This window comes from Geotrypetes seraphini, chromosome 7, assembly GCF_902459505.1.
Source record: "Geotrypetes seraphini chromosome 7, aGeoSer1.1, whole genome shotgun sequence".
In the NCBI taxonomy this organism is placed as follows: domain Eukaryota; kingdom Metazoa; phylum Chordata; class Amphibia; order Gymnophiona; family Dermophiidae; genus Geotrypetes; species Geotrypetes seraphini.
Window position 1 is genome coordinate 117,342,990 of NC_047090.1, and position 13,192 is coordinate 117,356,181.

The 13,192-nt window shown below is 42.3% G+C and overlaps 1 protein-coding gene across 5 annotated transcripts in view; it reads right to left on the reverse strand.

Moving 5' to 3' along the window:
* The window catches only part of LOC117364044 (cytosolic phospholipase A2 zeta-like), a 120,057-nt gene that overhangs the window by 60,824 nt on the left and 46,041 nt on the right, over window positions 1-13,192 (reverse strand). For 3 of the 5 annotated variants that reach the window (XM_033952805.1, XM_033952804.1, XM_033952806.1), the window contains 2 exons: window positions 4,821-4,861; window positions 1,213-1,250 (listed from right to left, as the gene is read on the reverse strand). In XM_033952805.1, coding sequence (XP_033808696.1) covers window positions 1,213-1,250; window positions 4,821-4,833 — 51 coding nt within the window. In that variant the 5' untranslated portion in view covers window positions 4,834-4,861. Of the gene's footprint in view, window positions 1-1,212; window positions 1,256-4,820; window positions 4,862-13,192 lie in introns of all 5 variants that reach the window. The other 2 variants (XM_033952803.1, XM_033952802.1) reach the window with 1 other exon arrangement.

Below are 13,192 nucleotides of genomic sequence, written 5' to 3' on the forward strand. Positions count from 1 at the left end.
GCAAACACAGGGTTATCAATGCTCTTCTTCTCTAGGTTCTCCCCAGGTACTGCAGTCAGTGGGAACACCCTGGTGAGGATTCCTTCACTCAGGGCCTCCCTAATCTGGCATTTAACCATCTGCCTCCCTGAGCCCCGGCCCTCTGACTCAGCAGGTTAGCGCCACCTGCCTTAAAGTAGCTCAACTTCAACACCGGTGAGAGAGTGTTCTTAGGGAACCCTGCCGCTATATCACTCCCTCCCTCCCAGACTGCTTTGTGTGCTGCTTTTGTTTTAGAACATATACAAGCATTCATAATGGTCAGAAGAGGCCATTTGCACCAATTGACTGCAATGCTGAATGTCGTAAAACAACTACAAGTGATGCAAGAGGAAGACTGCAGGATTATGGCTTATATAGGAAAGACAAATTAAAATCACCATAAAATGATTCTTCAGGAAATTTTTCCAATTTTCTTCAGACAACCCCATTACTACCCTTCCACACAGTCACCGCATAGCCCATCCCATCACCATAGCACTTCTAAATATGCACTGGAAGACAGGTGCACAGTATATAAAACTCTGCACACAAAGTAGTAGGCGTTGAAGCTATGCTCCTGCTTCAGTCCAAGTCTCAGGACACCAAGCATGACTGTTCAGGCAAGTCAGTAGCCATATTAAAAAGCTTTGAAAAGACATAATGAGGGCAAATCTGGAGTGGAGGGTTTGCTACACCACCTAACAGCCAATTATTCTTATAGGGGCCCTTTTAAATTATGGTGTTTTTTTTTAAAAGAGGCCTTAGTGCATCCTTATACAGGTTATTCCCACACGCTAAGGCCATTTTTACTACTAGGATAAAATGGCCATACAACAATTTTGTCACTAATATGAAAGCTCTTACCACCATCCTTTATGTAGGTGGTAAGGGCTCACGTGCCAAACATGTGCTAATTGGTTAGTGCATGGCAATGTAACTATGTTAATCGATTAGCACAGAACATGCCCACTCTCTGCCCCCCCTCCATGACACGCCCCCTGCACCGAAAAATAATTTTTTTTTTTTTTAGTGTGTGGGTAGTGTGCATACAGTATGCCATGTGGTATTGCCATTTTTTTTTTTTTTTGCTGCAATATGCATGCATTAGTGCTTACCACAACTTTATAAAAAAGGACCCTATAATAATGTATTAAATTTGCCCACAGTCTACCCATAAGCCTTCTCACTCACCACAAGGACACCATTGGTGATGACTTTTATGGGAGGGTCTGTGCTGTGAAAGAAAGGATTAAGAATGAATTATACTTTTTCAGTTAACCTCTTAAATCCTGTTTTTATTGTGATGGCCACGGCCATGTGTGTTTACGTTTATTGCACGTTTGATATACTATTTACCGTAATCTGACGTGCGAGTCTAGGTGCTTCACAAAGAAAAACTAACATACATCTAAAATTTATGTCACATGCACCAGGCCAGACCTTCAACAGTTCTTATAATTTAGGACAATTAAAGGCCAGACTCAAAAAAGAAGGATCTCATCTATAAGGACATACCTGAGAAGAGCTCTCACTGAGAAAAGTAGGAACACTCTACGGGGGTAGGGAACTCCGGTCCTCGAGAGCCGTATTCCAGTCGGGTTTTCAGGATTTCCCCAATGAATATGCATTGAAAGCAGTGCATGCAAATAGATCTCATGCATATTCATTGGGGAAAATCCTGAAAACCCGACTGGAATACGGCTCTCGAGGACCGGAGTTCCCTACCCCTGTGTCTAGCTTTTATTGTGTAAAGGGTGAAAAAAGGGATGCTATGAAGAAGTTGCTCGGAGTTGTTTTCAAAATCTGACACTCTCCCTATAATCTCCATATTAAATGGAATAAAAGATATAATAGAGAAAGAAGAAAAAAAAGGCAGGATCAGGGACTCATGAGGAAGGTACACAGTTCAATCACTAAGGGCTCCTTTTACTAAGGTGCGCTAGCATTTTTAGCTCACGCTGCATTGCCGCACGCACTAACCCCATGCTACACGCCAAGAACTAACGCCAGCTCAATGCTGGCGTTAGCGTCTAGCGCGCGAGGCAATGCAGCACATGCTAAGCACACGCTAAAACCGCTAGCACAGCTTAGTAAAAGGAGCCCTAAATAATATCCCCCACTCCCTGGGTCAGCTGGGAATGTCACGGAGGCATTTTCTTCTAAATAAATCTGGTGGACAGTGGAGAGCTGTTTTCCTACAAATTTCTTTCAAGTACACTTCCAGATACAACTCCCAGCTCCATACGTCCCACTTTGTTATAAAATGGACTCATTAATATTTAAACAAGTACCCCAGGCAATTCTCTATCATTGCCGGGTGATACTTCAAGCGCAGCGCCGGTTTTCGACGACCAAAAATTACTGGCTGGTACGGGGGTGAAAAGCACATCTCAAGCATGTTTTAAAAAATACACCTTACACACGAATTATAGTAGTATAATAGTTTTTTTTTTTGGGGGGGGGGGAATCTCAAAGCATACTTGGGAAGCCGCATGTGTTGTGCGCCTATGACATGTGTATATATTACGCTCCAATAAGGCACACCCATGATATGCATGCCTACAACGTAGCTTTTCCCAGAACATGCGTAAATTTACACCTCTTTCCGTGGACTATTCTACACATATGCCAATCACCATCACCAGTGACTCATCTCATGTAAATTTGGTGACCCTTCGTTAACCTCCTTGAACCTCATCTGCATGCATGGTTCTTCGTGAACGACTCATCTTTGGAAATCATTATATAAATACAGCCACAACAGCGGCCCGTCGGATTTTACCGATGATATTAAAGAATCCAGCCCTAAGTCATTTACCGTATTTTCGCGGATATAACGCGCGCGTTATACGTGATTTTACGTACCGCGCATACCCCTCGCGCGTTATATGCCTGAGCGCGGTATACAAAAGTTTTTAAACATAGTTCCCACCCCGCCCGACGCCCGATTCACCCCCCCAGCAGGACCGCTCGCACCCCCACCCCGAACGACCGCTCGCACGCGCTCCCACCCGCACCCGCATCCACGATCGGAGCAAGAGGGAGCCCAAGCCCTCTTGCCCGGCCGACTCCCCGACGTCCGATACATCCCCCCCCCCCGGCAGGACCACTCGCACCCTCACCCCGAAGGACCGCCGACTCCCCAACAATATCGGGCCAGGAGGGAGCCCAAACCCTCCTGGCCACGGCGACCCCCTAACCCCACCCCGCACTACATTACGGGCAGGAGGGATCCCAGGCCCTCCTGCCCTCGACGCAAACCCCCTCCCCCCAACGACCGCCCCCCCCCCAAGAACCTCCGCCCGTCCCCCAGCCGACCCGCGACCCCCCTGGCCGACCCCCACGACACCCCACCCGCCTTCCCCGTACCTTTGTGTAGTTGGGCCAGAAGGGAGCCCAAACCCTCCTGGCCACGGCGACCCCCTAACCCCACCCCGCACTACATTACGGGCAGGAGGGATCCCAGGCCCTCCTGCCCTCGACGCAAACCCCCCTCCCCCCCAGCCGACCCGCGACCCCCCTGGCCGACCCCCACGACCCCCCCCACCCCCCTTCCCCGTACCTTTGGAAGTTGGCCGGACAGACGGGAGCCAAACCCGCCTGTCCGGCAGGCAGCCAACGAAGGAATGAGGCCGGATTGGCCCATCCGTCCTAAAGCTCCGCCTACTGGTGGGGCCTAAGGCGCGTGGGCCAATCAGAATAGGCCCTGGAGCCTTAGGTCCCACCTGGGGGCGCGGCCTGAGGCACATGGGCCAAACCCGACCATGTGTCTCAGGCCGCGCCCCCAGGTGGGACCTAAGGCTCCAGGGCCTATTCTGATTGGCCCACGCGCCTTAGGCCCCACCAGTAGGCGGAGCTTTAGGACGGATGGGCCAATCCGGCCTCATTCCTTCGTTGGCTGCCCGCCGGACAGGCGGGTTTGGCTCCCGTCTGTCCGGCCAACTTCCAAAGGTACGGGGAAGGGGGGTGGGGGGGTCGTGGGGGTCGGCCAGGGGGGTCGCGGGTCGGCTGGGGGGGAGGGGGGTTTGCGTCGAGGGCAGGAGGGCCTGGGATCCCTCCTGCCCGTAATGTAGTGCGGGGTGGGGTTAGGGGATCGCCGTGGCCAGGAGGGTTTGGGCTCCCTTCTGGCCCAACTACACAAAGGTACGGGGAAGGCGGGTGGGGTGTCGTGGGGGTCGGCCAGGGGGGTCGCGGGTCGGCTGGGGGACGGGCGGAGGTTCTTGGGGGGGGGCGGTCGTTGGGGGGAGGGGGTTTGCGTCGAGGGCAGGAGGGCCTGGGATCCCTCCTGCCCGTAATGTAGTGCGGGGTGGGGTTAGGGGGTCGCCGTGGCCAGGAGGGTTTGGGCTCCCTCCTGGCCCGATATTGTTGGGGAGTCGGCGGTCCTTCGGGGTGAGGGTGCGAGTGGTCCTGCCGGGGGGGGGGATGTATCGGACGTCGGGGGGGGGGGCATCAGGCTTTCAGGATGGGGACAGACCTTCAAGGGGGGACAGGACTTCAAGGGAGGACAGTGCACGGAAGTCAGGGGGGTGAACGGAGAGTCGGGACAGCGCACGGAAAGTCAGGGCGGGCGAAAGGAGAGTCGGGCAGCATGCGCGTTATATGCCTGAGCGCGGTATAGAAAAGTTTTTGTACATATCATCGTGATTTCTGCGCGCTATACCCCTGTGCGCGTTTTACAATGGTGCGCGTTATATCCGCGAAAATACGGTACATGGCCCATGACAAAACATTTGGATTACAGAACTAAAAGACTCCTCACAGCAATGATTTTGTAAAGAATAGTAAAAAATGCTGCTTACCATTTCTCAACATGAAATTCTACCTCTAATTCTTCATTACTCTGAGAGAGAGAGAGAGAAAAGAAACAAAGATTAGGTGGAAGTACTGGTTAAAGTAAAAGTATTGTAGCTTTCTGCTTCCTGATCTACAAATCTTCCCCACTGGTGAAAGGCAGTTCCATGCCAGTATTCGCTTTTTTTAATCTTTATTCATTTTAAAACCAGCAGAAAGTGCAACATATAGTTCACACAGTTAATAAATTAGATAGCGTTCAATACCATCAAATGATACAGTAAATACATATTCCCTTCCCCAGCACCATCCACTCTTTTTAAAAGTATAAAACAAAATAGACAACCTTACAAGTAATTAACAATTAAATACATATCCTCCCCCCTCCCACCCACCCTATCCTGGATGTGCAAAATCAAAAAGGGCAAAACTTTTTTTTTTAAATTTTTATTTATAAATTTTCCATTCTTACAATATTTGATTCATATATAATATTATCAATTATTACATATCAAAATTTTATCATTAATAATTCATATTATTTAAAATATAATATGATAAAGATTATACAATAACATATATAATATAAATCCCTTCCCCTTTTTATATAATATGTTTCCATTAATTAATCAATTCCCACCCCATTCATATATAATTTTTATCATTGTGCTAAGAAACTAATCATTAGAATAATTTGTCAATGGTTGCCAAATTTTCTTGAAATTAGGAAGATTTCCCTGTTGTAACGCTATTATTTTTTCCATTTTATAAATATGACAGACAGAATTCCACCAGAACGTATAATTTAATTTGGTATAATCTTTCCAATTTTGAGTAATTTGTTGCATGGCGACTCCTGTTAATATTAGTAATAGCTTATTATTGTTTGCTGAAATCGGACTCTTAGTTCTCATTGCAGTGCCAAATAATATAGTGTCATATGAGAGTCCTACATGATTTTCTAGTAACTTATTAATTTGGGGCCAAATTGAATTCCAAAATGCGTTTACACAGGGACAGAAAAAGATTACCGTATTTTCACGCATATAACGCGCGCGTTATACGCGTTTTTACCTACCGCGCATACCCCTCGCGCGTTATATGCGTGAGCGCGGTATACGAAAGTTTTCAAACATAGTTCCCACCCCGCCCGATGCACCCCCCCAGCAGGACCACTCGCACCCCCACCCCGAACGACCACTCGCACGCGCTCCCACCCGCACCCGCATCCACGATCGGAGCAAGAGGGAGCCCAAGCCCTCTTGCCCGGCCGACTCCCCGACGTCCGATACATCCCCCCCCCCCGGCAGGACCACTCGCACCCCCACCCCGAAGGACCGCCGACTTCCCGACAATATCGGGCCAGAAGGGAGCCCAAACCCTCCTGGCCACGGCGACCCCCTAACCCCACCCCGCACTACATTACGGGCAGGAGGGATCCCAGGCCCTCCTGCCCTCGACGCAAACCCCCCTCCCCCCCAACGACCGTCCCCCCCCCCAAGAACCTCCGACCGCCCCCCCAGCCGACCCGCGACCCCCCTGGCCGACCCCCCCACCCCCCTTCCCCGTACCTTTGGAAGTTGGCCGGACAGACGGGAGCCAAACCCGCCTGTCCGGCAGGCAGCCAACGAAGGAATGAGGCCGGATTGGCCCATCCGTCCTAAAGCTCCGCCTACTGGTGGGGCCTAAGGCGCGTGGGCCAATCAGAATAGGCCCTGGAGCCTTAGGTCCCACCTGGGGGCGCGGCCTGAGGCACATGGGCCCAACCCGACCATGTGCCTCAGGCCGCGCCCCCAGGTGGGACCTAAGGCTCCAGGGCCTATTCTGATTGGCCCACGCGCCTTAGGCCCCACCAGTAGGCGGAGCTTTAGGACGGATGGGCCAATCCGGCCTCATTCCTTCGTTGGCTGCCTGCCGGACAGGCGGGTTTGGCTCCCGTCTGTCCGGCCAACTACCAAAGGTACGGGGAAGGGGGGTGGGGGGGTCGTGGGGGTCGCCAGGGGGGTCGCGGGTCGGCTGGGGGAGCGGTCGGAGGTTCTTGGGGGGGGCGGTCGTTGGGGGGGAGGGGGGTTTGCGTCGAGGGCAGGAGGGCCTGGGATCCCTCCTGCCCGTAATGTAGTGCGGGGTGGGGTTAGGGGGTCGCCGTGGCCAGGAGGGTTTGGGCTCCCTTCTGGCCCAACTACCAAAGGTACGGGGAAGGGGGGTGGGGGGGTCGTGGGGGTCGCCAGGGGGGGGTCGCGGGTCGGCTGGGGGGGCGGTCGGAGGTTCTTGGGGGGGCGGTCGTTGGGGGAGGGGGGTTTGCGTCGAGGGCAGGAGGGCCTGGGATCCCTCCTGCCCGTAATGTAGTGCGGGGTGGGGTTAGGGGGTCGCCGTGGCCAGGAGGATTTGGGCTCCCTCCTGGCCCGATATTGTTGGGGAGTCGGCGGTCCTTCGGGGGGAGGGATGTATCGGACGTCGGGGGGGGGGGGCATCAGGCTTTCAGGATGGGGACAGACCTTCAAGGGGGGACAGTGCACGGAAGTCAGGGGGGGGGGTGAACGGAGAGTCGGGACAGCGCACGGAGAGGCGGGGCAGTGCACGGAAGTCAGGGGGGGGTGAACGGAGAGTCGGGACAGCGCACGGAGAGGCGGGGCAGTGCACGGAAGTCAGGGGGGGTGAACGGAGAGTCGGGACAGCGCACGGAAATTCAGGGCAGTGCACGGAAGTCAGGGGGGGGTGAACGGAGAGTCGGGACAGCGCACGGAGAGGCGGGGCAGTGCACGGAAGTCAGGGGGGTGAACGGAGAGTCGGGCAGCATGCGCGGTATAATCATGAGCGCGTTATACCAAAGTTTTTGTGCTTATCATCGTGATTTCTGCGCGCTATACACGTGTGCGCGTTTTATACGGGTGCGTGTTATTTGCGTGAAAATACGGTAAATGATCTAACGTCCCAATTTCCAATTTACAATGCCAGCATCTATTAGATCTAGTACTATCTATTTTTTGCAGGCGCGTTGGGGTCCAGAACACTCTATGTAATAAAAACAACCATGTTTGATTCATAGATGCTGACCTTGTAGATCTTAATCTCCAGGACCAAAATCGTGGCCATTGAGATTCAGAAATTGTCTGACCAATCTCAATACTCCAAATATCCCTAAGACCTGTTTTCTTTTTTTTATTTAAAAATCCGTATATCAATTTGTACCATTTTGCGGCTTGGTGACCCAAAAAATCCGTCTGGAAACATAGAACCTGTAGACTATATTGATTATTTAGATTTTTCCATTCAGGGAACCCTTCCTGAATGGCCTGCTTCAATTGCATCCATTTAAAATATTGTGTTTTATTTAATCCAAATTTATTTTGCAATTGTGAAAAACTAAGCAGTGATCCTTCTGATATAACATCATTCAATGTTCTTATTCCTGCATTTATCCATTGTTTCCAGACGATTTTAATTCCGCCAATTCTGATCCTGGAGTTTATCCATATTGATTGATTTAGAGATTTAGCAATAGGTTCTGGTGATAGATTACTGATATATCTCAATGTTTTTCAAGTGTCAAATAAAATTCTGTGGTCTTTGTATCTTTTAGGCATTGTTATAGTTATTAACTGTTCTGGATATAAAGGGAACAGGAGCCGCCATTCTAAATACAGCCAATCTGGTACATTTTCTAAAAGGTCTGGGAGGATCCAATACATACCCTGTCTTAAGATATAGGCTTGATGATACCTATAAAAATTTGGAAAATTTACCACCCCTTCCACAATTGGTCTTTGTAATGATACTAATGCGATTCTTGGTCTTTTCCCACACCAAACAAATTTTGTAAGAACATTGTTAAGTTTTTTATAAAATGACCCCTGAAAAAATATTGGAATCATACTCAATTGGTAACAAACCACAGGCAATATCATCATTTTAATTGTTTGAATTCTTCCCCACCAAGAAAGATGTAATGGATTCCATTGCTCACACATTTCTGTTATTTTTTTCAATAAAAGTTTTTCATTCTCTTTGAGTGTGTCTTCAATTGTATTTTTGATCATAATTCCTAAGTATTTTATACCATCATCTTTCCAAATAAATGAATATGGTTCAAATAATCCTTTGGTACAATGAACATTTATTGGGAGAATTTCTGATTTATTCCAATTAATTTTATATCCAGAAAAAGTACCATATTTTTCTATTAAATTAAGTATACATGGAATAGTAGTTTCCGGTTCTCTTAAATATAATAATATATCATCTGCATATGCAGATAATTTAAATTCAAAACTGGTAAATGATATTCCCTTTATCTCCTTAGTTTTGTTTATTGCAATTAATAAAGGTTCTAGGACAATATCAAAAAGTAAAGGAGACAGAGGGCATCCTTGTCTAACTCCCCTATGCAAGTTAAATCTATTTGATAAATTATTGTTAATATATAATCTTGCTCCAGGAGAGCTAGACAATGTCTGAATCATTTTAATAAAACCGGATCCTATACCAAACCATTGTAAAGCTTGGTATATAAAATTCCATTCCACTCTGTCAAAGGCTTTTTCTGCATCTAAAGATATTAAAAAAACTGGATCATTTATATTTTTTGCTAAATTTAATGAGTGGAATGCTAATCTAGTATTATTTGATGAATGTCTTTTAGCAATAAATCCTGTTTGATGTACATCAATAATGAAAGGGAGAGCTTTTGCCAATCTTAATGCTAATACTTTTGCCATTAATTTGTTATCCACATTCAATAATGAAATAGGCCTGTAGTTTGAAACCAGAGTAGGATCTTTGTTTGGTTTTGGTAAGACTATAATTATCGATTCTGCCATAGTACCAGAAATATTTTCATTCTTTATTTGATATTGATACAAATTTAACAGATGTGGTAATATGATATTTTGGAAAAATTTATAAAATTCAACAGTATACCCGTCTCCACCTGGAGCGGATCCAACTCTAAGAGACTTCAATGCTGTTTCTATTTCTTTTAAAGATATAGGTTCTTCTAAACTTCCTTTTATATGATCTGGAATATTTGGTCCAATATATGAATTTAAAAAAGTTAATCCGTCTTGTTCTTTATTTTTATAAGAATTGGAAGTATATAATTCTTTGTAAAAATCAAGAAATTGTGTTATAATATCTTTTGTGTTGGTATGTGTGTTACCTTGTGTATCTTTAATTGCAATAATCTTAGATTTTCTTTTCTTTGCTTTTAGAAAGTTTGCTAATAATTTCCCCGCTTTATTTGAATTTCCATAATATTGTACTTGTTTGTTGAAAATGTCTTTCCTCACAATTTGAGAAGAAATCTCATTATATTTAACTTTTAATTTTAATAATTCTTGTAATGTATTATTTTCCCATTTCTCAATTAATTTATTTTCTAATAATTTAATTTGCTTTCCCATCTCAAGAAATTGTTTTTTTTTTTGTTTGTTAATAAATGTTGAATATGAAATAATATTTCCTCTCATAGTTGCTTTAAAAGCATCCCATAAGATCTCAGCATTAATATCATCTGATTCATTAAATTGAAAGAATTCTTGCATTTTTATTTTAAAATCTTCAAGAAATTTTGAATCCTCTAATAAATCATTATTAAATCTCCATATTGAATCAAAGTTTTCAACATCATAATTTTGAAGGTTAATCCACACACCAGCATGATCTGAAATTATAATGGGATCAATTATTGCTTTTAGTACACGCTGCGCTATATTATTAGAAACAAATATATAATCAATTCGTGAAAAAGATTTATGGACCTGAGAACAAAAAGAAAATTCCTGATCATTAAAATGAAGAATTCGCCATATATCTACTAAATCACAAGATAGAATCAAATTATCTAAACCTAATGATTTTATAACTTTACTTGGTTTTTTATCCAATATCGGATCCATTACAGCATTGAAATCCCCTGCTACTATTAAATTAGATGTAGCCAGTGGTAAAAGTAATTGTTGAATTTGTTTAAAAAACTCCATTTGATTCGTATTAGGAGCATATAAATTGAATAAATTCAGGGTTGTATTTCCCAGAACCATTTCGATATGTACCCATCTTCCTAAGGGATCATAATTAATTAATTTAAAATCTGCATTACATTTTTTGTTTATTAGAACAGCCACTCCAGCTTTTTTTTTTAAAGCCGGTGCAAATAAACATTTAGAAATCCAACCTCCAGATAATTTTTTTGATTCAATTTCTGAAAGATGGGTCTCTTGAATGAAGTAAATGTCCGCATTTTGATTTTTAAGGAACGATAATAATTTCTTCTTCTTAATAGGATGATTTAAACCATTGACATTCAGGGAATACATTTTTATGTCCATCTAATTAATAATTATGTTGTAACCAATATTCTATGATAATTTACAAGATTAGTTCCCAGCACATTCAATAAAAATTTATCTCTTATCCCACCCATTATTTTCCCTCCCTTCCCACCCATTATCATATTCTGATTTGGAACACGCATTGGTCATGCAAAACCTAAATCTCCTTTCCCAGGCAACTAATAATTCATTATATCATTCAAAAACATATTTCTAAATTCTATATATTCTTTATACTTCCACCCTTATATCATTGTAAATTATGTCCATTTAATCTATAAAATTTTATAAATCTATTGAGAATTATGTATATTTGATTCATAAAATTAAATTCAATATCATGCATATATGTAATATAATACTCTGAATAAATAAATATATTACAACTATAGCTCTTATTCTCTATATATTCTGTTATTCATCATGTGAATTAAATATATCCATTTTTATAAAAATATTATTATTAATAATAATGCATTTCAATCATTTCTTAGATCATCTTCATAATAAATTAATTTAAATAAATATTTGAACAAAATATACATTTTATATCAATAAATAAGTTTTATAATAAATTCATATTTTATTAATTATCTACCAATCAATAGCTTAATTTCTTATTTTTATAACAAGTTAATGTGACTGAATAATTGAATTAAATAAAAATCTTATAGTAGACATCTATTTTATTAATTAATCCTGTCAATAATCAAATTATTTTATTGTATATATTTCATAAAATTATAATTTTCTTACACAGAATTAAAATATTGTATTTATAATAAATTAATATATTTCATTTTTCTATCTTATTCTCAATATAGCAATAATAAAATTTCCTTTCAATATTTTTGATGATATTTTCATTGTAATCATTTCATTATTCATTAATCATAATAAATTAATATGCTATATAATTGAATAAATTCTATATTTTGATTAAAATGTGTATTTTATATAAATCTTTAAGTAAATAATTCATTTATTTATATTTTAATAATTAAAAAAAATTATTATTTTTTTTTTTTTATATTTTATTATTATTTTTTTTTTTAATATTAATGATTGTGGATGTTAATATTTTATTAATCCATTAATTATTAATTTAATAAAATAATATTATATTATTGCATCCACTATATCAATGAATTATTTTCCAATTAATAACATTTCTTATGTCTTAAAAATTTTTTTTTTTTTTTATAATCTTCTTTATTTTCCCTTTTTTCCATCTTCTTTCTTCTTTCTTCAGCTGAATTATTCTGTTTTTTATGTAAAGATAGGTTCTTTTTGTGACAAAAATTCTTTCAGTTTTGCAGGGTCTTGAAAATATATGGATTTATTTCCACTGGATACTCTCATAGTAGATGGATAATATAGTCCATATATGTATCCTTTTTCTTTCAGCTGCTGTCTGTATGTGAGGAATTGTTTTCTTATGTTTGCTGTATATTTAGCAAAATCCGGAACTAAAATCAGTTTTGATCCTTTATAGTTCAAGTTTTTATTTGCTTTTGCCATTTTTAATATTTCTTGAGCTTGTTGATACCTTAAAACCTTGAATATCAAAGGTCTTGGAGCAGCCTGATTTACTGGCTTTCTTGTGGGGATTCTGTGGGCTCTTTCAATTTCTAACGGCCATTTTGAATTGAGCTGAAGCAGTTTAGGTAAAAGATTTTCCAAGAATTGTACAGGATCTCCCCCTTCAATATTTTCAGCCAGCCCCAAAATTCTGATGTTCTTTCTTTTTCCTCGGTTTTCCATGTCCACCATTTGATTTTTTAAAGCTGCTACTTCTTTTTTATCTTTGTCATATTCCTGTGTGAAGGATTCAAACCTCTCCATTTTTTCTTCCAGCACTGTCATTCTCAGTCTCTCCGTTTGGATCTCTTGTTTCATGTTAAGAAGCTCTTCTTTTACCTCAGATATTTTATTGGCATTTTCAGTCAGCATCAGTTTTATTTTGAATAGTTCAGTCATAATATCAGACTTTTCTGTGAGTTCTTCAGTCTCCATCGGGAACGGCACACTCGATGGTGACAGGGGAGTTA